A 24875-nucleotide genomic window follows, 5' to 3' on the forward strand; every position below is an offset into this window, starting at 1 on the left:
AATCAAAAACAAAGTTAACATAAATCGTTTAAACGTTTGGAAACAATTTTTTTTTAATGTACTTCTGTTTTAAAATATCTACCTTTAAGCCGCAATTTAAATTTTATTTTTCAGTGGTTTCCAAACCCACTCCGTAGATACCGTTGCAGGTTGTCCATTCCGGGCTGACAACCCTAGTTGGAATATGGCGGCACTTAGCCGCAATGCACATGCGCAAGTTCTATCCCCATCCTTGAAGACGCCACTCAATGGATGTCTCTGCCGAGAGTAGGAGAGATGCTCAAATGTGCATGTGATTTTTATTACTTTGTGGGTAATTTCAGCACCAGGGAGAGCAATTGCACTTGCGTGAATTAAACTAACTAAATGCGCTTGCACAGGGTGACAAAATCATCACAGAATTTATTCATTAAATCTAGATACGATTGGACATTTATTTAGAGCTTGTACGGCCCATGTTTGGGGGTTGGATGTTGTGACATCATCGACAAAAATTAAAACTATATTTTATAACGATATGCAGCATCGTTTTATTCAAAAAGTAGGTACATTATGTTATATTTAGGTATAGTATAAAATATGTGTGGTCAGTTTGTGGGGGGGAAAAAGTTAGTAATCCTTTAAGAGGGCAGGTTTTGGGTTACCCTTGGCAGAGTCTACGGGGTCTTGGAGCCCAGTGATCCAGGGTATAGCCAGGCTAGTTCTGGGGCCTGAGTTTTGTGTTTGTTTTTCTGACAGGAAGTTAATCATAAAAGGTTGACTACACAAAGGTAAGGAAACAGTACAGAGCTACTAATTCTGGACACACCTGACAAACGCATGACAGTTGGTTGCTCTGAAGTTCTCTTTCATATTTGTCAAAGAGAACCAATGATAGAAACCAGGATCATGTTTCTGTGTATTAGAGCACTTATCAGTTAAGCATATATCACTAAATAGACAATCTAACATATTTTATATGTGTGCTGTCCCTACTCAGGCCATAGTTCTTTAACCAGTGCATATCTCTCAATTTGTTGGCCATATTATCTCCAAAAAACCATCTGGGTGTCTGTAGGCAGGATCTAGTTAGTCCAGAGATAGGGAGGAGTGGTTTGTACACGTGGCTTGGTAGTCCAAGGGTATGTCATTTTGGATGAAGGGAATTTAAAGGGCCAGTAAACCCACAAAATAATGTTATATAATTCTGCACATAGTGCAGAATTATATAACATCAGCTTAGCGCAAACTCTCACCTAGATTACGAGTTTTGCGTTAGAAGCTGTGCGGTACTAACGAGCAGTTTATTTTGCTCATTACCGCACTCCAATACCAGCGCTGCTTACGTTAGCGGTGAGCTGGTGTAACGTGCTCGTGCACAATTTCCCCATAGGAATCAACAGGGAGAGCCGGCTGAGAAAAAGTCTAACACCTGCAAAAAAGCAGCGTAAAACTCACTAACGCAGCCCCATTGATTCCTATGGGGAAATACATTTTATGTGAAAGAGTGTGGGAAAATAGTGCGCTGGTAAAATAAAGTATCAGACCCCTTACAGTGTTTTAGATCCTTCAATCTAAAAGTAGTGTATCGTGAAAAAAAGAGAGGTTTTGTAAGGGCGCTAATAGCTGAAGATACTTGTGTGAAATTATTTATACTATCTGTGATAGATATCCGTGATAAATGTTTAAAGTGTTAATGAAATCAGATCAGAAAAGCTTCTAAAAAACAAGTGGTTTATTTGGTTACAATATGATTAAAAAGATTTTTTAGAGACGTCTCTAGTACAATTCGATCAGAAAGAATAATAAGAATTAAACATGAAAATAAATATGAAAATAAAAGTAGTACTGATTAGTACTTCATGAGAAATATTAGTTTACTGCTTATTTTATTAGTCACAAGGAAAATATCTATTGGGGTGTGACTAAGCAATTTGCCAAGATTTCTCGTGAGTTATTCAGGGTTCATAAAATTACACATAGACATCTATTTAAAATTCACATACCGGCTTGATAAAACTTGTGCAAAAAATATAAAATGGAGCTTAAAATAGAGCTGTGCATAAGAGGAAAATTATATAGAGTTATTTCTCTATACCGGATTAAGTCAATCCTTTGTATTTGATTTCTCAGCGAACTAAAGAATAATTATCATGTCCATATGTATGAACCAAGAGAAATGTCCAGTAATCATATACTGCTGATAGCTTAAGATTGCAGTTTGCAACTTTCATACAGATTGTACCTTATTGTAAGCGTGAGCAACAGCAGGGTATCCTGTGCGTCCTGCGGCTCAGTTCTTCTGGCAGTGTCCTCGTGTTGTTGGCGTCTGACGTCACACCCGATGTGTGGGGGCTTGTCTTGCGTCTGCCAATCACTGCTTAGACAATTGTTAGTATACAAAATACCTTCTTGCATCCGATACTAGGTGTACAAATTTCTTCTTGTATCTGATACTTTGTACTTATTAGGTACCGATCAGCGAAGATGTATCTGTTGAAGATAGATTCACCTGCACTTAGTGCTGTTAGCACGCAGGTTCCGATGATGTTTCTCTTTAATGTCCTTTGGTGACAGTCAACCCGGGTTGGTTCAATCGGCTCAAAGAATAGTGGAGTCAAGTATGCAGTCTTTAACTTCTACGCGTTTCACTCCCTCCAGGAGCTTTATCAAGAATGATTTGGACTGTTTGACTCCTCTCTTTAATAGGTGTATCCTGTTTCCCATTGGTTCATGGTAATCCCATAGTTAAGGTGGTATAATTTATTTGCACTTGCTCCTTATACATTGCTCCATTATATTGTTGATCATAAATTTACCAAACATATTTAAATATCAAATTCTAAAGAGACCATAAAACAATTTTATTTTTATCGAGACCAATAAAACTTTTTTGTTAAAATTAGACCAAATATATTAGGAATAAATGTAAAAGCGTAGAGGATACAGGTTATTGGGGAAATTAAATTATTGTGTTTAGGATGCATAACAAATATATTCTCTAATCAAGAAGAAATGGTGAGATATCCAGTTCTGAATTTAGACCTTTGGGGAATAGCGTGTCAAATTTAAAGATATACTCTGCCTCTTTTAGAAGCAGTTTTTTCTGTATATCCCCACCTCTCCAGTGTTTTTCTACTTTGTATATACCCCAATAAGATAGATCTTTTGTATTGCCCTTATGTATGGTTTTAAAATGTTTATAAAGATGTGCGTCCTCCATTCTATTCTCTATATTAAAAATTGAGATGTTCCCTGATTCTATCTCTCAGAGTTCTCTTAGTTTCTCCAAAATAAAAGAGATTGCAAGTGCATTTTAGGACATAAATAATACCTTTATGTGAGCATCTTATGAGTTCTTTAATTAGTATGGTATTATTAGGACCTATCTGAATCGTATTGGATTTATTGCTGTGTTTACATGACTTACATGAGTAACATGGAAAGAAACCTGTTAGCTTCTGTCCATGGAGATCTTTTTGTATTAATTTTTTATTTTTGGTTTTTTTTAGTTCACTGGGTGCAAGGGCTGATTTTAAGTTACTTGCTTTTTTGAAAACAAAACTGGGGTTGTCTGTTACTTTTTCTCCCAAGATATTATCTTCCTTAATGAGATGCCAATGCCTTTTTATAATTTTTTTCTTTATTGGCTAAAAATACCAATAGGGAATCATTACTAGTATACAAAGAAAAAACAAATAGAGACGAAAATATAATAAAAATTCCCTTCATAACTGATTACCACATTGACCATAATGTGGTGAAAAAAATTATAAAAAGGCATTGGCATCTCATTAAGGAAGATAATATCTTAAGCTATCAGCAGTATATGATTACTGGACATTTCTCTTGGTTCATACATATGGACATGATAATTATTCTTTAGTTCACTGAGAAAACAAATACAAAGGATTGACTTAATCCGGTATAGAGAAATAACTCTATATAATTTTCCTCTTATGCACAGCTCTATTTTAAGCTCCATTTTATATTTTTTGCACAAGTTTTATCAAGCCGGTATGTGAATTTTAAATAGATGTCTATGTGTAATTTTATGAACCCTGAATAACTCACCAGAAATCTTGGCAAATTGCTTAGTCACACCCCAATAGATATTTTCCTTATGACAAATAAAATAAGCAGTAAACTAATATTTCTCATGAAGTACTAATCAGTACTACTTTTATTTTCATATTTATTTTCATGTTTAATTCTTATTATTCTTTCTGATCGAATTGTACTAGAGACGTCTCTAAAAAATCTTTTTAATCATATTGTAACCAAATAAACCACTTGTTTTTTAGAAGCTTTTCTGATCTGATTTCATTAACACTTTAAACATTTATCACGGATATCTATCACAGATAGTATAAATAATTTCACACAAGTATCTTCAGCTATTAGCGCCCTTACAAAACCTCTCTTTTTTTCGAAATACATTTTATGTCTACACCTAACACCCTAACATGAACCCTGAGTCTAAACACCCCTAATCTTGCACTTATTAACCCTTAATCTGCCGCTCCGGACACCGCCGCCACCTACATTATACTTATGAACCCCTAAGCTGCTGCCCCCAACATTGCCGAACCCTACATTATATTTACTAACACCTACTCTGCCACCCCCAATGTCGCCGCCACTATAATAAACATATTATCCCCGAAACCGCCGCACTCCTGCCTCGCAAACATTAGTTAAATATTATTAACCCCTAATCTGCCGGCCCCAACATCGCCACCACCTACCTACATTTATTAACCCCTAATCTGCCGCCCCCAACGTCGCCGCCACTATATTAAAGTTATTAACCCCTAAACCTAAGTCTAACCCTAACCCCCCCTAACTTAAATATAATTTAAATAAATCTAAATAAAATTCCTATCATTAACTAAATTATTCCAATTTAAAACTAAATACTTACCTATAAAATAAACCCTACGCTAGCTACAATAAAACTAATAGTTACATTGTAGCTATCTGAGGTTTTATTTTTATTTTACAGGCAAGCTTGTATTTTTTTAAACTAGGTAAAATAGTTATTAAATAGTTATTAACTATTTAATAACTACCTAGCTAAAATAAAGACAAATTGACCTGTAAAATAAAACCTAACCTAAGTTACACTAACACTACACTATAATTAAATTAATTCTCTAAATTAAATACAATTAAATACAATTAAATAAAATTAGCTTAAGTACAAAAAAACCAAAACACTAAATTACAGAAAATAATAAACAAATTACAAGATTTTTAAACTAATTACACCTAATCTAATCCCCCTAACAAAATAAAAAAAGCCCCCCCAAAATAAAAAAAAGCCCTACCCTACACTAAATTACAAATGGCCCTTTAAAGGGCCTTTTGCGGGGCATTGCCCCAAAGTAATCAGCTCTTTTACCTGTAAAAAAAATTACAAATCCCCCCCAACATTAAAACCCACCACCCACACAACCAACCCTACTCTAAAACCCACCCAATACCCCCTTAAAAAAAAATAATGCTAACCCCTTGAAGATCACCTTACCGGGAGAAGTCTTCATCCAATCGGGCGGAAGTCCTCAGCAAAGCCGGGAGAAGTCTTCATCCAAGCCGGGCGAAGTGGTCCTCCAGACGGGCAGAAGTCTTCATCCAGACGGCATCTTCTATCTTCATCCAGACGGCATCTTCTATCTTCATCCATCCGGCGCGGATGGGTCCATCTTAAAGACATCCGACGCGGAGCATCCTCTTCCTTCCAACGGCTAACACTGGTTCCTTTAAATGACGTCATCCAAGATGGCATCCCTTCAATTCTGATTGGCTGGTAGAATAGGGGGTATTGGGTGGGTTTTAGAGTAGGGTTGGTTGTGTGGGTGGTGGGTTTTAATGTTGGGGGGGATTTGTAAATTTTTTTACAGGTAAAAGAGCTGATTACTTTGGGGCAATGCCCCGCAGAAGGCCCTTTTAAGGGCTATTTGTAATTTAGTGTAGGGTAGGGCTTTTTTATTTAGGGGGGCTTTTTTATTTTGTTAGGGGGATTAGATTAGGTGTAATTAGTTTAAAAATCTTGTAATTTGTTAATTATTTTCTGTAATTTTAGTGGGGGTTTTTGTACTTTAGCTAATTTTATTTAATTGTATTTAATTTTATTTAATTTAGGGAATTCATTTAATTATAGTGTAGTGTTAGGTGTTAGTGTAACTTAGGTTAGGTTTTATTTTACAGGTCAATTTGTCTTTATTTTAGCTAGGTAGTTATTAAATAGTTAATACCTATTTAATAACTTGTACCTAGTTAAAATAAATATAAACTTGCCTGTAAAATAAAAATAAACCCTAAGATAGATACAATGTAATTATTAGTTATATTGTAGCTAGCTTAGGGTTTATTTTACAGGTAAGTATTTAGTTTTAAATAGGAATAATTTAGTTAATGATAGTAATTTTTAGATTTTAGTTTTTTTTAAATTATATTTAAGTTAGGGGGGGTTAGGGTTAGACTTAGATTTAGGGGTTAATAACTTTACTATAGTGGAGGCGACGTTGGGGGCGGCAGATTAGGGGTTAATAAATGTAGGTCTGGGCAGGCTTATCGCCAAGTCTAATTATAAAATCCTTCCCTAGATCCTAAAATATGTATCTTTTTTTCTATTACAGTTGTCGTAATTATTCACATGGAATAATTAGATATTCCTACTGGCTTTTTTTTTTTTTTTTTTAAATCTGTCAACTAAACTTTTATGCAAAATCCAATAAAAGTTAATTGGAAATATTCTTCAGTTTATTAAACATTGATTTGCATCTTGCTTATTAGAGTAAATATGACAATTCAATGCATAGACTACATGGCTCAAAACAATATATGCTAAATGCAAAGTAATAAGGATATTACATTTTTAGTAGTAGTAAAAGTTAGGTAGTAAATTCAGTATTTCATAGTAAAAACATAATTTATGTAAGAACTTACCTGATAAATTAATTTCTTTCATATTAGCAAGAGTCCATGAGCTAGTGACGTATGGGATATACATTCCTACCAGGAGGGGCAAAGTTTCCCAAACCTCAAAATGCCTATAAATACACCCCTCACCACACCCACAATTCAGTTTAACGAATAGCCAAGAAGTGGGGTGATAAAAAAGTGCGAAAGCATATAAAATAAGGAATTGGAATAATTGTGCTTCATACAAAATCATAACCACCACAAAAAAGGGCGGGCCTCATGGACTCTTGCTAATATGAAAGAAATGAATTTATCAGGTAAGTTCTTACATAAATTATGTTTTCTTTCATGTAATTAGCAAGAGTCCATGAGCTAGTGACGTATGGGATAATGATTACCCAAGATGTGGATCTTTCCACACAAGAGTCACTAGAGAGGGAGGGATAAAATAAAGACAGCCAATTCCTGCTGAAAATAATCCACACCCAAAATAAAGTTTAACGAAAAACATAAGCAGAAGATTCAAACTGAAACCGCTGTCTGAAGTACTTTTCTACCAAAAACTGCTTCAGAAGAAGAAAATACATCAAAATGGTAGAATTTAGTAAAAGTATGCAAAGAGGACCAAGTTGCTGCTTTGCAAATCTGATCAACCGAAGCTTCATTCCTAAACGCCCAGGAAGTAGAAACTGACCTAGTAGAATGAGCTGTAATTCTCTGAGGCGGAGTTTTACCCGACTCAACATAGGCAAGATGAATTAAAGATTTCAACCAAGATGCCAAAGAAATGGCAGAAGCTTTCTGACCTTTTCTAGAACCGGAAAAGATAACAAATAGACTAGAAGTCTTTCTGAAAGATTTAGTAGCTTCAACATAATATTTCAAAGCTCTAACAACATCCAAAGAATGCAACGATTTCTCCTTAGAATTCTTAGGATTAGGACATAATGAAGGAACCACAATTTCTCTACTAATGTTGTTGGAATTCACAACTTTAGGTAAAAATTCAAAAGAAGTTCGCAACACCGCCTTATCCTGATGAAAAATCAGAAAAGGAGACTCACAAGAAAGAGCAGATAATTCAGAAACTCTTCTGGCAGAAGAGATAGCCAAAAGGAACAAAACTTTCCAAGAAAGTAATTTAATGTCCAATGAATGCATAGGTTCAAACGGAGGAGCTTGAAGAGCCCCCAGAACCAAATTCAAACTCCAAGGAGGAGAAATTGACTTAATGACAGGTTTTATACGAACCAAAGCTTGTACAAAACAATGAATATCAGGAAGAATAGCAATCTTTCTGTGAAAAAGAACAGAAAGAGCAGAGATTTGTCCTTTCAAGGAACTTGCGGACAAACCTTTATCTAAACCATCCTGAAGAAACTGTAAAATTCTCGGAATTCTGAAAGAATGCCAAGAAAAATTATGAGAAATACACCAAGAAATATAAGTCTTCCAGACTCTATAATATATCTCTCTAGATACAGATTTACGAGCCTGTAACATAGTATTAATCACAGCGTCAGAGAAACCTCTTTGACGAAGAATCAAGCGTTCAATCTCCATACCTTTAAATTTAAGGATTTCAGATCCTGATGGAAAAAAGGACCTTGTGACAGAAGGTCTGGTCTTAACGGAAGAGTCCACGGTTGGCAAGAGGCCATCCGGACAAGATCCGCATACCAAAACCTGTGAGGCCATGCCGGAGCTACCAGCAGAACAAACAAGCATTCCTTCAGAATCTTGGAGATTACTCTTGGAAGAAGAACTAGGGGCGGAAAGATATAGGCAGGATGATACTTCCAAGGAAGTGATAATGCATCCACTGCCTCCGCCTGAGGATCCCGGGATCTGGACAGATACCTGGGAAGTTTCTTGTTTAGATGGGACGCCATCAAATCTATTTCTGGAAGTTCCCACATTTGAACGATCTGAAGAAATACCTCTGGGTGAAGAGACCATTCGCCCGGATGCAACGTTTGGCGACTGAGATAATCCGCTTCCCAATTGTCTACACCTGGGATATGAACCGCAGAGATTAGACAGGAGCTGGATTCCGCCCAAACCAAAATTCGAGATACTTCTTTCATAGCCAGAGGACTGTGAGTTCCTCCTTGATGATTGATGTATGCCACAGTTGTGACATTGTCTGTCTGAAAACAAATGAACGATTCTCTCTTCAGAAGAGGCCAAAAACTGAAGAGCTCTGAAAATTGCACGGAGTTCCAAAATATTGATCGGTAATCTCACCTCCTGAGATTCCCAAACTCCTTGTGCCGTCAGAGATCCCCATACAGCTCCCCAACCTGTGAGACTTGCATCTGTTGAAATTACAGTCCAGGTCGGAAGCACAAAAGAAGCCCCCTGAATTAAACGATGGTGATCTGTCCACCACGTTAGAGAGTGTCGAACAATCGGTTTTAAAGATATTAATTGAGATATCTTTGTGTAATCCTTGCACCATTGATTCAGCATACAAAGCTGAAGAGGTCGCATGTGAAAACGAGCAAAGGGGATCGCGTCCGATGCAGCAGTCATAAGACCTAGAATTTCCATGCATAAGGCTACCGAAGGGAATGATTGTGACTGAAGGTTTCGACAAGCTGCCATCAGTTTTAGACGCCTCTTGTCTGTTAAAGACAGAGTCATGGACACTGAATCTATTTGGAAACCCAGAAAGGTTACCCTTGTCTGAGGAATCAATTAACTTTTTGGTAAATTGATTCTCCAACCATGATCTTGAAGAAACAACACAAGTCGATTCGTATGAAATTCTGCTAAATGTAAAGACTGAGCAAGTACCAAGATATCGTCCAAATAAGGAAATACCACAATACCCTGTTCTCTGATTACAGACAGAAGGGCACCGAGAACCTTTGTAAAAATTATTGGAGCTGTAGCAAGGCCAAACGGCAGAGCCACAAACTGGTAATGCTTGTCCAGAAAAGAGAATCTCAGGAACCGATAATGATCCGGATGAATCGGAATATGCAGATATGCATCCTGTAAATCTATTGTGGACATATAATTCCCTTGCTGAACAAAAGGCAAAATAGTCCTTACAGTTACCATCTTGAACGTTGGTATCCTTACATAACGATTCAATATTTTTAGATCCAGAACTGGTCTGAAGGAATTCTCCTTCTTTGGTACAATGAAAAGATTTGAATAAAACCCCATCCCCTGTTCCTGAACTGGAACTGGCATAATTACTCCAGTTAACTCTAGATCTGAAACACAATTCAGAAATGCTTGAGCTTTTACTGGATTTACTGGGACACGGGAAAGAAAAAATCTCTTTGCAGGAGGTCTCATCTTGAAACCAATTCTGTACCCTTCTGAAACAATGTTCTGAATCCAAAGATTGTGAACAGAATTGATCCAAATTTCTTTGAAAAAACGTAACCTGCCCCCTACCAGCTGAGCTGGAATGAGGGCCGCACCTTCATGTGGACTTAGAAGCAGGCTTTGCCTTTCTGGCTGGCTTGGATTTATTCCAGATTGGAGATGGTTTCCAAACTGAAACTGCTCCTGAGGATGAAGGATCAGGTTTTTGTTCTTTGTTGAAACGAAAGGAACGAAAACGATTATTAGCTCTGTTTTTACCCTTAGATTTTTTATCCTGTGGTAAAAAAGTTCCTTTCCCACCAGTAACAGTTGAAATAATAGAATCCAACTGAGAACCAAATAATTTGTTACCCTGGAAAGAAATGGAAAGTAGAGTTGATTTAGAAGCCATATCAGCATTCCAAGTCTTAAGCCATAAAGCTCTTCTAGCTAAAATAGCTAGAGACATAAACCTGACATCAACTCTGATAATATCAAAGATGGCATCACAGATAAAATTATTAGCATGCTGAAGAAGAATAATAATATCATGAGAATCATGATGTGTTACTTGTTGCGCTAAGGTTTCCAACCAAAAAGTTGAAGCTGCAGCAACATCAGCCAAAGATATAGCAGGTCTAAGAAGATTACCTGAACACAGATAAGCTTTTCTTAGAAAGGACTCAATTTTCCTATCTAAAGGATCCTTAAACGAAGTACCATTTGACGTAGGAATAGTAGTACGTTTAGCAAGGGTAGAAATAGCCCCATCAACTTTAGGGATTTTGTCCCAAAATTCTAATCTGTCAGACGGCACAGGATATAATTGCTTAAAACGTTTAGAGGGAGTAAATGAATTACCCAATTTATCCCATTCTTTGGAAATTACTGCAGAAATAGCATTAGGAACAGGAAAAACTTCTGGAATAACCACAGGAGATTTAAATACCTTATCCAAACGTTTAGAATTAGTATCAAGAGGACCAGAATCCTCTATTTCTAAAGCAATTAGAACTTCTTTAAGTAAAGAACGAATAAATTCCATTTTAAATAAATAAGAAGATTTATCAGCATCAACCTCTGAGACAGAATCCTCTGAACCAGAAGAGTTATCAGAATCAGAATGATGATGTTCATTTAAAAATTCATCTGTAGGGAGAGAAGTTTTAAAAGATTTTTTACGTTTACTAGAAGGAGAAATAACAGACATAGCCTTCTTTATGGATTCAGAAACAAAATCTCTTATGTTATCAGGAACATTCTGCACCTTAGATGTTGAAGGAACTGCAACAGGCAATGGTACTTTACTAAAGGAAATATTATCTGCTTTAACAAGTTTGTCATGACAATCAATACAAACAACAGCTGGAGGAATAGCTACCAAAAGTTTACAGCAGATACACTTAGCTTTGGTAGATCCAGCATTAGACAGCGATTTTCCTGTAGTATCTTCTGACTCAGATGCAACGTGAGACATCTTGCAATATGTAAGAGAAAAAACAACAACATATAAAGCAAAATTGATCAAATTCCTTAAATGACAGTTTCAGGAATGGGAAAAAATGCCAAAAAACAAGCTTCTAGCAACCAGAAGCAATGAAAAATGAGACTTAAATAATGTGGGGAAAAAAGCGACGCCCATATTTTTTAGCGCCAATAAGACGCCCACATTATTTGGCGCCTAAATGCTTTTTTGGCGCCAAAATGACGCCACATCCGGAACGCCGACATTTTTGGCGCAAAATAACGTCAAAAAATGACGCAACTTCCGGCGACACGTATGACGCCGGAAACGGAAAATAATTTTTGCGCCAAAAAAGTCAGCACCAAGAATGACGCAATAAAATGAAGCATTTTCAGCCCCCGCGAGCCTAACAGCCCACAGGGAAAAAAGTCAAATTTTTGAAGGTAAGAAAAAATGATAAAATCAAATGCATAATCCCAAATATGAAACTGACTGTCTGAAAATAAGGAAAGTTGAACATTCTGAGTCAAGGCAAATAAATGTTTGAATACATATATTTAGAACTTTATAAACAAAGTGCCCAACCATAGCTTAGAGTGTCGCAGAAAATAAGATTTACTTACCCCAGGACACTCATCTACATGTTTGTAGAAAGCCAAACCAGTACTGAAACGAGAATCAGCAGAGGTAATGGTATATATAAGAGTATATCGTCGATCTGAAAAGGGAGGTAAGAGATGAATCTCTACGACCGATAACAGAGAACCTATGAAATAGACCCCGTAGAAGGAGATCACTGCATTCAAATAGGCAATACTCTCCTCACATCCCTCTGACATTCACTGCACGCTGAGAGGAAAACCGGGCTCCAACTTGCTGCGGAGCGCATATCAACGTAGAATCTAGCACAAACTTACTTCACCACCTCCATCGGAGGCAAAGTTTGTAAAACTGAATTGTGGGTGTGGTGAGGGGTGTATTTATAGGCATTTTGAGGTTTGGGAAACTTTGCCCCTCCTGGTAGGAATGTATATCCCATACGTCACTAGCTCATGGACTCTTGCTAATTACATGAAAGAAAAGTCAATATGATACGTATGTCTATAACATAGTACTAATATATGTTCCCTTGAAGGTTACCAATTTGATTTCAACTACATAAGAAACAAGACAGTATTTACAGAGTGATATAAAATCTGCAACTTGTCTATTAATATTGCTCTATATGTTTTATGTTTGTAATGTTTCTTTATAATAAAATATATACATTTTATTCATGTAGAGAACGAAACAAGATTTTAAAGGAAGCAGAAATTTTACACAAAGCCAGATTTAGTTATATTCTTCCCATACTGGGAATATGCAATGAAGTTGAGTGTCTGGGAATTGTGACAGAATATATGCCTAATGGATCTTTAAGTCAGCTGTTACATAAGGTAAGCAAATTATATTTAATTTATATTAATTTGAAAAAAAGCATTAGTAGTAAGATTTGCTAACTTTTCAAATGTGTTAATAAAGGGACATAATACGTGAAAGTGATGCAGCATAACTAAAAATGTGACAAGAAAATATCACCTGAATATCTCTATGAAAAAAAGGAAGATGATTTACCTCACAATTTCTTCCGCTCACAATAGAAAATGCTATGTGAACAGTTATCCCTCAGCTACTGTCCAGCATCAGCAGTGCTGAGGTCATGCTTTGCATTGCTGAGATTTCATGAAATTTCATGAGATTTCACTTAAATCTTGGGAGATTTCCTAGTAAACTTCATAAACTGGTTAAATAAATAACATGATTGTACCTGCACATGCCAGATGCATGCTCCCTTGCAAGTCCTAGGGCTAGCATCCTGATTGGCTATATAAAGTCGCTTATAATGGTACGTGGCTACTGAGGGAAATTTGAGGTAAAATATCTTCCCTTTTTTCATGGAGATGTTCAGATAATATTTTCTAGTCAGATTTTTACAGCTATGCTGCATCATTTTCTAGTGCTTCAACATTTGGATATCATGTCCCTTTAATGAGAAATTCTAATGTAAAAATACAGTGATCTAGCTGTTAGAGCAATTTATTTTTTAAACCACTTCACTTATTTAACTTCTTCAAAAGGGTTAAAAACAGTCAAAATTACACTTGTGGAACAACCTCAATCTGCTCCAGATGATGAAACAGTGATTGGAGCATATTCATGTATGCCTTCTCCTGATTGGCTCACCAGATGCATTCTGTATATCTGGAATTGCACAGGAGCACAACTTTAATTATGTATTTTACCACTTTGCAAGAACTGCAGAGGAGCACAACTTTGATTATGTATTTAACCTCTTTGCAAGGCTTAAACATAAAAGAAAGGAATTTGATTAAAAAAAAATTCTAACCAAATGTGCTTTTCCTGTGTGGTTTATTTATCTAATGTGCCCTGGAAGATATTACTAAATGCAACTTATTTTTTTTTCCAGTTAGATTTTTAGTATAAGATTTTACGTGCAGTCTTAAAGGGATAGAAAGTTCAAGATTTAAATGTGCCTGGGTGCATTTCAATGTTAAATAGAAGAATTTTTGCAATATACTTCCATTTGCAAAAATGCTTCTAGTCAAAGTTATTACTGTTTTTCTATTCAGAGAGGACAATTTGTGCTTGGCAATAGCAATTCAAAATCATTTTCAAGAATTTACATGCCGCTATCTCAATATTGTAAAAACAGAGCATTTTTTGCATGGTAAAATATGGGTTCCCCTTCAAGGACTAAACATAAAGTTAAAAAATTCACAAGAATAATTATGTATCTTGACACAAAAAAATGTGAAGGGTGGGGCCATTTGGGGCACATTTATAAAATTAACAAGAGATCTAATTTTATAAGCGTGCTCGTGGTAGCAATAACCAGCCACTTGTAATGGCTGATTAATTATTGTGCGCATGTAAATGGGCAAATTTGCCAGCTTGCGGGCGCGTGATATTTTAGTGCTTCACTTGTAATCTAGCCCATATTGGGGGTTTTTTTTTAGCAGGCTCTGCAGATTCAAAATATGCCAATATTATATTTATATTTCATGGCATGTGAGAGAGCTGTGGCAAAAACTGTAAGCAAAATGTTTAATTTTTGCTTAGATTTTAGTAAAAAAAATATTGATAATGGTCCAGTGAGCACTTTTTTTCTTGCAAGGTGTTCACTGTTACCACAGTAATCACCTGACTATATAAACAAGATTAATTTACTTTTTTAAGAGAGACTGGTCTACTAGAAAATTAACTTTCTCTCCCCCTCTCTTTTGCTCTCTCTCCCCCTCTCCTTTGCTCTCTCTCCCCCTCTCTTTTGCTCTCTCTCCCCCTCTCTTTTGCTCTCTCTCCCCCCTCTCCTTTGCTCTCTCTCCCCCTCTCTTTTGCTCTCTTTCTCTCTCCCCCTCTCTTTTGCTCTCTTTCTCTCTCCCCCTTTCTTTTGCTCTCTCTCCCCCTCTCTTTTGCTCTCTCCCCCTCTCTTTTGTTCTCTCCCCCTCTCTTTTGCTCTCTCCCCCTCTCTTTTGCTCTCTCCCCCCTCTTTTGCTTTCTCTCCCCCACCTATTTTGCTCTCTCCCCTCTCTTTTTTGCCCTCTCTCTCCCTCTCTTTTGCTCTCTCTCTGCCTCTCTTTTGCTCTCTCTCCCCCTCTCTCCTTTGCTCTCTCTCCCCCCTCTCCTTTGCTCTCTCTCTCCCCCTCTCCTTTTGCTCTCTCTCCCCCTCTCTTTTGCTCTCTTTCTCTCTCCCCCTTTCTTTTGCTCTCTTTCCCCCCTCTCTTTTGCTCTCTCCCCCTCTCTTTTGTTCTCTCCCCCTCTCTTTTGCTCTCTCCCCCCTCTCTTTTGCTCTCTCCCCCTCTCTTTTGTTCTCTCCCCCTCTCTTTTGCTCTCTCCCCCCTCTCTTTTGCTCTCTCTCCCCCCTCTTTTGCTTTCTCTCCCCCACCTATTTTGCTCTCTCTCCCCTCTCCTTTTTGCCCTCTCTCTCCCTCTCTTTTGCTCTCTCTCTGCCTCTCTTTTGCTCTCTCTCCCCCTCTCTCCTTTGCTCTCTCTCCCCCCTCTCCTTTGCTCTCTCTCTCCCCCTCTCCTTTTGCTCTCTCTCCCCCTCTCCTTTGCTCTCTCTCCCCCCCTCTCCTTTGCTCTGTCTCCCCCCTCTCCTTTGCTCTCCCCTCTCTCCTTTGCTCTCTCTAGCCCCTCTCTTTGCTCTCTCTTCCCTCTCTCTTTTGCTCTCTCTCCCTTTTTCTTTTGCTTTCTCTCCCATCTCTTTAACTCTCTCTCCCCCCTTTTTTTAACTCTCTCTCCCCCCTCTCTTTTGCTCTCTTTCTCTCTTTCTCTCTCCCCCTCTCTTTAGCTCTCTCTCCCCATCTATTTTGCCCCCTCTATCTCCCCCCACTCTTTGTCGCTCTCAGGCCACGTCCACTCCCGGTCGGCCACACCCCCACCACAGCACTCCCATCGTTCACGCCCCCACCCCCGCAGCGGCAGATCTGATCCGAAGTTGATCCTAAAGGTCAGGTATGTCTCTGCTGCGCATGACTGCATCTGCCCGTTCACACGGGCCATTTTTTGCAGTACAGCGGTCCCACCCCTTGCGCTCTCTCCCTCCCCCTCTCTTTTGCTCTCTCTCCCTCCCCCTCTCTTTTGATCTCTCTCTCTCCCCCCTCTCTTTTGCCCTCTCTCTCTCCCCCCTCTCTTTTGCTCTCTCTCTCCCTCTCTCTTTTGCTCTCTCTCTCCCCCTCTCTTTTGAGCTCTTTCCCCCTCTCTTTTGCGCTCTCTCTCTCCCCCTCTCTTTTGCGCTCTCTCTCTCCCCCTCTCTCTTGCGCTCTCTCTCTCCCCCATCTCTTTTGCACTCTCTCCCCCATATCTTTTGCGCTCTCTCCTCCCCTCTCTCTCTCCCCTCTCTTTTGCTCTCTCTCTCCCCCCCTCTCTTTTGCACTCTCTCTCTCTCCCCTCTCTTTTGTTCTCTCTCTCTCCCTCCCCTCTCTTTTGTGCTCTCTCTCCCCCCTCTCTTTTGTGCTTTCTCTCCCCTCTCTCCTTTGCGCTCTCTCTCTCCCCTCTCTTTTGCGCTTTCTCTCCCCCCTCTCCTTTGCGCTCTCTCTCCCCCCTCTCTTTTGCGCTCTCTCCACCCTCTCTTTTGTGCGCTCCCTCCCCCCTCTCTTTTGCGCTCTCTCTCCCCCCTTCTCTTTTGCGCTCTCTCTCTCCCCCCTCTCTCTTTTGCGCTCTCTCTCTCCCCCCTCTCTTTTGCGCTCTCTTCCCCCTCTCTTTTGCTCTCTCTCTCCCCTCTCTTTTGCGCTCTTCCCCCTCTTTTGCGCTCTCTCCCCTCTCTTTTATGCTATCTCTCCCCCCCTTCTTTTGCGCTCTCTCCTCCCCTCTCTCTCTCCCCTCTCTTTTGCTCTCTCTCTCCCCTCTCTTTTGCTCTCTCTCTCCCCTCTCTTTTGCTCTCTCTCTCCCCCCTCTCTTTTGCGCTCTCTCTCTCTCCCCTCTCTTTTGTTCTCTCTCTCTCCCTCCCCTCTCTTTTGTGCTCTCTCTCCCCCCTCTCTTTTGTGCTTTCTCTCCCCTCTCTCCTTTGCGCTCTCTCTCTCCCCTCTCTTTTGCGCTCTCTCTCCCCCCTTCTCTTTTGCGCTCTCTCTCTCCCCCCTCTCTCTTTTGCGCTCTCTCTCTCCCCCCTCTCTTTTGCGCTCTCTTCCCCCTCTCTTTTGCTCTCTCTCTCCCCTCTCTTTTGTGCTCTTCACCCTCTTTTGCGCTCTCTCCCCTCTCTTTTATGCTATCTCTCCCCCCCTTCTTTTGCGCTCTCTCTCCTTCCCTCTCTTTTGTGCTCTCTCCCCCCTCTCTTTTGCGCTCTCTCTCCCCCTCTCTTTTGCGCTCTCTCCCCCTCTCTTTTGCGCTCTCTCTCTCCCCCTCTCTTTTGCGCTCTCTCTCTCCCCCATCTCTTTTGCACTTTCTCTCTCTCCCCCATATCCTTTGCGCTCTCTCTCCCCCCTCTCTTTTGTGCTTTCTCTCCCCCCTCTCTTTTGTGCTTTCTCTCCCCCCTCTCCTTTGTGCTCTCTCTCTCCCCCTCTCTTTTGCGCTCTCTCTCTCCCCCTCTCTTTTGCGCTCTCTCTCTCCCCCATCTCTTTTGCACTCTCTCTCTCTCCCCCATATCTTTTGCGCTCTCTCCTCCCTTCTCTCTCTCCCCTCTCTTTTGCTCTCTCTCTCTCCCCCCTCTCTTTTGCGCTCTCTCTCTCCCCTCTCTTTTGTTCTCTCTCTCCCTCCCCTCTCTTTTGCGCTCTCTCTCTCCCCCCTCTCTTTGTGCTCTCTCCCCCTCTCTTTTGCGCTCTCTCTCTCCCCCTCTCTTTTGCGCTCTCTCTCTCCCCCATCTCTTTTGCACTTTCTCTCTCTCCCCCATATCCTTTGCGCTCTCTCTCCCCCCTCTCTTTTGTGCTTTCTCTCCCCCCTCTCTTTTGTGCTTTCTCTCCCCCCTCTCCTTTGTGCTCTCTCTCTCCCCCTCTCTTTTGCGCTCTCTCTCTCCCCCTCTCTTTTGCGCTCTCTCTCTCCCCCATCTCTTTTGCACTCTCTCTCTCTCCCCCATATCTTTTGCGCTCTCTCCTCCCTTCTCTCTCTCCCCTCTCTTTTGCTCTCTCTCTCTCCCCCCTCTCTTTTGCGCTCTCTCTCTCCCCTCTCTTTTGTTCTCTCTCTCCCTCCCCTCTCTTTTGCGCTCTCTCTCACCCTCTCTTTTGTGCTTTCTCTCCCCCCTCTCCTTTGCGCTCTCTCTCCCCCCTCTCTTTTGCGCTTTCTCTCCCCCCTCTCCTTTGCACTCTCTCTCTCCCCCATCTCTTTTGCACTCTCTCTCTCCCCCATATCTTTTGCGCTCTCTCCTCCCCTCTTTCTCTCCCCTCTCTTTTGCTCTCTCTCTCCCCCCCTCTGTTTTGCTCTCTCTCTCTCCCCCTCTCTTTTGTTCTCTCTCTCCCTCCCCTCTCTTTTGCGCTCTCTCTCCCCCCTCTCTTTTGTGCTTTCACTCCCCCCTCTCCTTTGCGCTCTCTCTCCCCCCCTCTCTTTTGCGCTTTCTCTCCCCCCTCTCCTTTGCGCTCTCCCCCCTCTCTTTTGCTCTCTCTCCCCCCCTCTCTTTTGCGCTCTCTTCCCCCTCTCTTTTGCGCTCTCTCTCCCCTCTCTTTTGCGCTCTTCCCCCCTCTCTTTTGCGCTCTCTCCCCTCTCTTTTATGCTCTCCCCCCCCTCTCTTTTGCGCTCTCTCTCCTTCCCTCTCTTTTGTGCTCTCTCCCCCCTCTCTTTTGCGCTCTCTCTCCTTCCCTCTCTTTTGTGCTCTCTCCCCCCTCTCTTTTGCGCTCTCTCTCCTTCCCTCTCTTTTGTGCTCTCTCCCCCCTCTCTTTTGCGCTCTCTCTCCCCCTCTCTTTTGCGCTCTCTCTCCCCCTCTCTTTTGCGCTCTCTCTCCCCCCTCTATTTTGCGCTCTCTCTCCCCCCTCTCTTTTGCGCTCTCTCTCCCCCTCTCTTTTGCAATCTCTCCCCCCTCTCTCTCCCCCTCTCTTTCCTCCCTCCTCTCTCCCCCTCTCTCTCTCCCCCCTCTCTCTCTCTCTCTCCCCCCTCTCTCTCAACCCCTCTCTCTTTCCTCTCTCTCTCTCTCTCTCTCTCCCCTCTCTATCTCTCTCCCCTCTCTATCTCTCTCCCCTCTCTATCTCTCTCCCCTCTGTATCTCTCTCCCCTCTATCGCGGGAAAGCCCCCGACCACGCCCCCTTCATGCCCAGCCACGCCCCTTCATGGCCATTCACGTCCGGACACGCCCCCTTCAGTCCGGTCATGCCCCCCGCTCACGCCCGGCCACGCCCACTTCTGCCACAGATCAGCTAGGGACTCAAATGCCAGGTGTGTTTGTCCTTGTGCTGTCTCTACTGCGCATGACAGCTTCGGACAAACACACTTGGCCTTTTATATTATAGGTGTGGTAGTCACATGTAAATAAGCACTGTCAAGTAGTGCAAATAAGGCAAGCTGGATGTGGTAGTCACCAGCTGACTAGCCCTATTTGGTCTCCCAGGAAGAAAAGTCAGGGTCCAAAACTCTGATGATTTGAAAACAATTAAAAAAAACAAAGTAGTACAAGGCAAATACTACTAAAACGTTTTAATAATAAAGTGCAGAATAAAATCAATAAAAATATACAACGCATTTCTAAGCCATCTAGTTGCTTCTTCAGAATCTATTCCAGCAAGCCCAATCTGCCAGAAGAGGAGCTGACCTGTGGACTTTCCTGCTTTCACCTATTACCATTTTCGATACATTATTTTCAGCCATATTCCCATTTTCATTTCCATTTTTATTTTATTTTATTTTTTTTATATTGTTTGATTATTTATTTGACACATTCAAAACTCTTCACAAGTTTATCATTTTATCACATTGCATATCACATTGATCGTGAGATTATTGTTATCTTCCTCCATCATTTGACCCCAACTATTTACACACCTTTTTACCCATTTTTGAGTGCAGCGCCCTCTACTTTTCGTCGCTTCTTTTGAAGAGTTTGTCTTGTTTCAACATAACGTTATTAGTAACAAACCCAAAATTTAAAGGGACACTGAACCCAAATTTTTTCTTTCGTGATTCAGATAGAGCATGCAATTTTAAGCAACTTTCTAATTTACTCCTATTATCAAATTTTCTTCATTCTCTTGTTATGTTTATTTGAAAAGCAAGAATGTAAGTTTAGATGCCGGCCCATTTTTGGTGAACAAACTGGGTTGTCCTTGCTGATTGGACAACACCAATAAACAAGTGCTGTCCATGGTCCTGAACCAAAAATGTGCTGGCTCCTTAGCTTAGATGCCTTCTTTTTCAAATAAAGATAGCAAGAGAACGAAGAAAAATTGATAATAGGAGTAAATTAGAAAGTTGCTTAAAATTGCATGCTCTATCTGAATCATGAAAGAAAAAAATTTGGGTTCAGTGTATCTTTAAGAGCAGAAAAAAAAGAAAAATATAACCTGTGACTTGCAAGATGAGACTTAGATCAATTTTTTCCCCACCCTTAATAGTATAAAGAAAAATTGGCAAAATATTGACCAGGGGCCAGGACTTGTGAATTGCTAATCAGTTATATACATTATCATTATATAAAAGTTCTGTTCTGGGTTTTTCTAACACAGAATTCCTTGACAGATGCTATGTATATGCAGGTATGTTTTCTATATTAACTCTTTCTATACATTTTTAATTTCTATTCCTTGTTTTAGGATCCCTTGTTAGAAATTGCTTGGTCATTAAGGTTCCGGATATTATATGAAATTGCATTAGGAGTAAATTTTCTTCACAACATGACTCCTTCTTTATTGCATCATGATTTAAATACTCGGAATATCTTACTGGATAATGAATTCCATGTTAAGGTAAGTTTGCATTCATTTTTAAAACAGTTGTATAACTATAAATTTCAGAGCAAATAAATGGCTAGATTACGAGTTTTGCGGTAAGAGCTGCTCGGTGCTAATTAGTTATTGTCACCGCTCACCTCCCTACAGAGCTGCTATTACAGGTTTACAAAAAACCGGCGTTAGCAGGCAAGAAGTGAGCGTTGAGCAAAATTGAGCTCCATACTGCACTCCAATACCAGCGCCGCGGTGAGCTGGTTTTACATGCTCGTGCGCAATTTCCCCATAGACATCAATGGGGAGAGCGGGCTGAAAAAAAGCCTAACACCTGCAATAAAGGAGCGTAAAGCTCCGTAACGCAGCCCCATTGATTCCTATGGGAAAACAAAAGTTATGTTTACACCTAACACCCTAACATAAACCCAGAGTGTAAACACCCCTAATCTGCTGTATCCGACACCGCTGACACCTACCTACACTTATTAACCGCTAATCTGCCTCCCCCAATGTCGCCGCCACCTACATTAAAGTTATTAACCCCTAATATGCCGCCACCACCTACATTATACTTATTAACCCCTAATCTGCCACGCCGACATTGCCGCCACCTACAGTACACTTATTAACCCCTAATCTGCCGCCCCAACGTCGCCACCACTATACTAAAGTTATAAACCCCTAAACCTAACCCTAACACCCCCTACTTTAATATAATTAAAATAAATCTAATAAAAAATTACTGTCATTAACTGAATAATTCCTATTTAACCCCTTAACGACGCATGTCGTACGACATTAGGGGTTTAATGCAGCTGGAAGCGATCCTGCTCGCTTCCAGCCGCTTTCCGGTTATTGCAGTGATGCCTCGATATCAAGGCATCCTGCAATAACACCCCTTGGCCATCCGATGCAGAGAGAGCCACTCTGTGGCCCTCTCTGCACCGGACATCGATGGCCGGTATCGTTGGTTGGTGGGAGCTGCAGTGGGAGGCGGGTGGGCGGCCATCGATGTGTGCTATGATGTGGAGGGGGGCGGGATCGTGGGCGTGACCGTCGGGGGCGCGCGGGCGCGTGCACGGGGTGGGAACGGCTACACTACTGAAATGTAAAAAAATTAAGTGGGATAAAATAATTATAAATTATTTCAAAAAGACATCTAAGGGATCTGGGAGGGGGTGGGGGGTTGCTCTTTGGCCGGGGGGAAGCTACACTACAGGAAAAAAAAATATATAAAAAAGCAGTTTTTTAGTAAACTGGGTACTGGCAGACAGCTGCCAGTACCCAAGATGGCTGCCAATAAGGTAGAGGGGGAGGGATAGAGAGCTGTTTGGGGGGATCAGGGAGGTTGGGGGCTAAGGGGGGATCCTACACATCAGCATATGTAAATATGCTAAAAAAAAAAATTGTTTTTGTTTAAAAATACCTTTTATTTTAGTACTGGCAGACTTTCTGCCAGTACTTAAGATGACGGGGACAATTGTGGGGTGGGGGAGGGAAGAGAGCTGTTTGGGAGGGATCAGGGGGCATGATGTGTCAGGTGGGAGGCTGATCTCTACATTAAAGCTAAAATTATCCCTGCAAGCTCCCTGCAAGCTACCTAATTAACCCCTTCACTGCTAGACATAATTCACGTGTGATGCGCAGCGGTATTTAGCGGCCTTTTAATTACCAAAAAGCAACGCCAAAGCCATATATGTCTGCTATTTCTGAACAAAGGGGATCCCAGAGAAGCATTTACAACCATTTGTGCCATAATTGCACAAGCTGTTTGTAAATAATTTCAGTGAGAAACCTAAAGTTTGTGAAAAAAATTGTGAAAAGTGAAGGTTTTTTTTTTTATTTGATCGCATTTGGCGAGGAAATGGTGGCATGAAATATACCAAAATGGGCCTAGATCAATACTTTGGGTTGTCTACTACACTACACTAAAGCTAAAATTAACCCTACAAACTCCCTACAAGCTCCCTAATTAACCCCTTCACTGCTGGGCATAATACACGTGTGGTGCGCAACTTCATTTAGTGGCCTTCTAATTACCAAGAAACAACACCAAAGCCATATATGTCTGCTATTTCTGAACAAAGGGGATCCCAGAGAAACTTTTACAACCATTTGTGCCATAATTGCACAAGCTGTTTGTAAATAATTTCAGTGAGAAACCTAAAATTGTGAAAAATGTAACGTTTTTTTTAATTTGATCGCATTTGGCGGTGAAATGGTGGCATGAAATATACCAAGATGGGCCTAGATCAATACTTGGGGTTGTCTACTACACTACACTAAAGCTAAAATTAACCCTAGAAGCTCCCTACATGCTCCCTAATTAACCCCTTTAGTGCTGGGCATAATTCACGTGTGGTGCGCAGTGGCATTTAGCGGCCTTCTAATTACCAAAAAGCAACGCCAAAGCCATATTTGTCTGCTATTTCTGAACAAAGGGGATCCCAGAGAAGCGTTTACAACCATTTATGCCATAATTGCACAAGTTGTTTGCAAATAATTTCAGTGAGAAACCTAATGTTTGTGAAAAAGTGAACAATTATTTTTATTTGATCTCATTTGGCAGTGAAATGGTGGCATGAAATATACCAAAATAGGCCTAGATCAATACTTTGGGATGTCTTCTAAAAAAAAATATATAAATGTCAAGGGATATTCGGGGATTCCTGAAAGATATCAGTGTCCCAATGTAACTAGCGCTAATTTTGAAAAAAAGTGGTTTGGAAATAGCAAAGTGCTACTTGTAGTTATTGCTCTATAACTTGCAAAAAAAGCAAAGAACATGTAAATATTGGGTATTTCTAAACTCAGGACAAAATTTAGAAACTATTTAGCATGGGTGCTTTTTGGTGGTTGTAGATGTGTAACAGATTTTGGGGGTCAAAGTTAGAAAAAGTGTGTTTTTTTACATTTTTTCCTCATATTTTATAAAATATTTTTATAGAAATTATAAGATATGATGAAAATAATTGTATCTTTAGAAAGTCCATTTAATGGCGAGAAAAACGGTATATAATATGTGTGGGTACAGTAAATGAGTAAGAGGAAAATTACAGCTAAACACAAACACCGCAGAAATGTAAAAATAGCCCTGGTCCTTAAGGGAAAGAAATTGAAAAATGGCCTTGTCCTTAAGGGGTTAAAACTAAATACTTACCTGTAAAATAAACCCTAAGCTGGCTACAATATAACTAATATTTACATTGCATCTATCTTAGGTTTTATTTTTATTTCACAGGCAAGTTTGTATTTATTTTAACTAGGTAGAATAGTTAGTAAATAGTTATTAACTATTTACTAGCTACCTAGCTAAAATAAATACAAATTTACCTGTAAAATAAAACCTAACCTGTCTTACACTAACACCTAACCTTACACTACAATTAAATAAATTACATTAATGAAATACAATTAACTAAATTACAAAAAAAACAAACACTAAATTACACAAAATAAAAAAAGAAGCTATCAAATATTTAAACTAAGTACACCTAATCTAATAGCCCTATCAAAATAAAAAAAAGCCCCCCCCCCAATAAAAAAAACAACCCCCTAGCCTAAACTAAACTACCAATAGCCCTTAAAAGGGCCTTTTGCGGGGCATTGCTCCAAAGAAATCAGCTCTTTTACCTGTAAATAAAAATACAACCAACCCCCCAAATAAAATCCCCCATTGCCCTGAAAAGGGCATTTGGATGGGCATTGCCCTTAAAAGGGCATTTAGCTCTTTTTCCGCCCAAACCCTAAGCTAAAAATAAAACCCACCCAATAAACCTTTAATAAAACCTAACACTAACCCCTGAAGATCCACTTACAGTTTTTG

At 40.2% G+C, this 24875-nt stretch overlaps 1 protein-coding gene across 1 annotated transcript in view; it reads left to right on the forward strand.

The window, feature by feature from the left end:
- Positions 1–24875, forward strand: part of RIPK2 (receptor interacting serine/threonine kinase 2) — a 216209-nt gene that overhangs the window by 49013 nt on the left and 142321 nt on the right. The window contains exons 2-3 of the mRNA XM_053715180.1: positions 12978–13131; positions 20918–21070. Of these exons, the coding sequence (XP_053571155.1) occupies positions 12978–13131; positions 20918–21070 (307 nt within the window). The remainder of the gene's footprint in view (positions 1–12977; positions 13132–20917; positions 21071–24875) is intronic.

The sequence above is a fragment of the Bombina bombina genome, chromosome 5 (genome assembly GCF_027579735.1).
Source record: "Bombina bombina isolate aBomBom1 chromosome 5, aBomBom1.pri, whole genome shotgun sequence".
Lineage (NCBI taxonomy): Eukaryota > Metazoa > Chordata > Amphibia > Anura > Bombinatoridae > Bombina > Bombina bombina.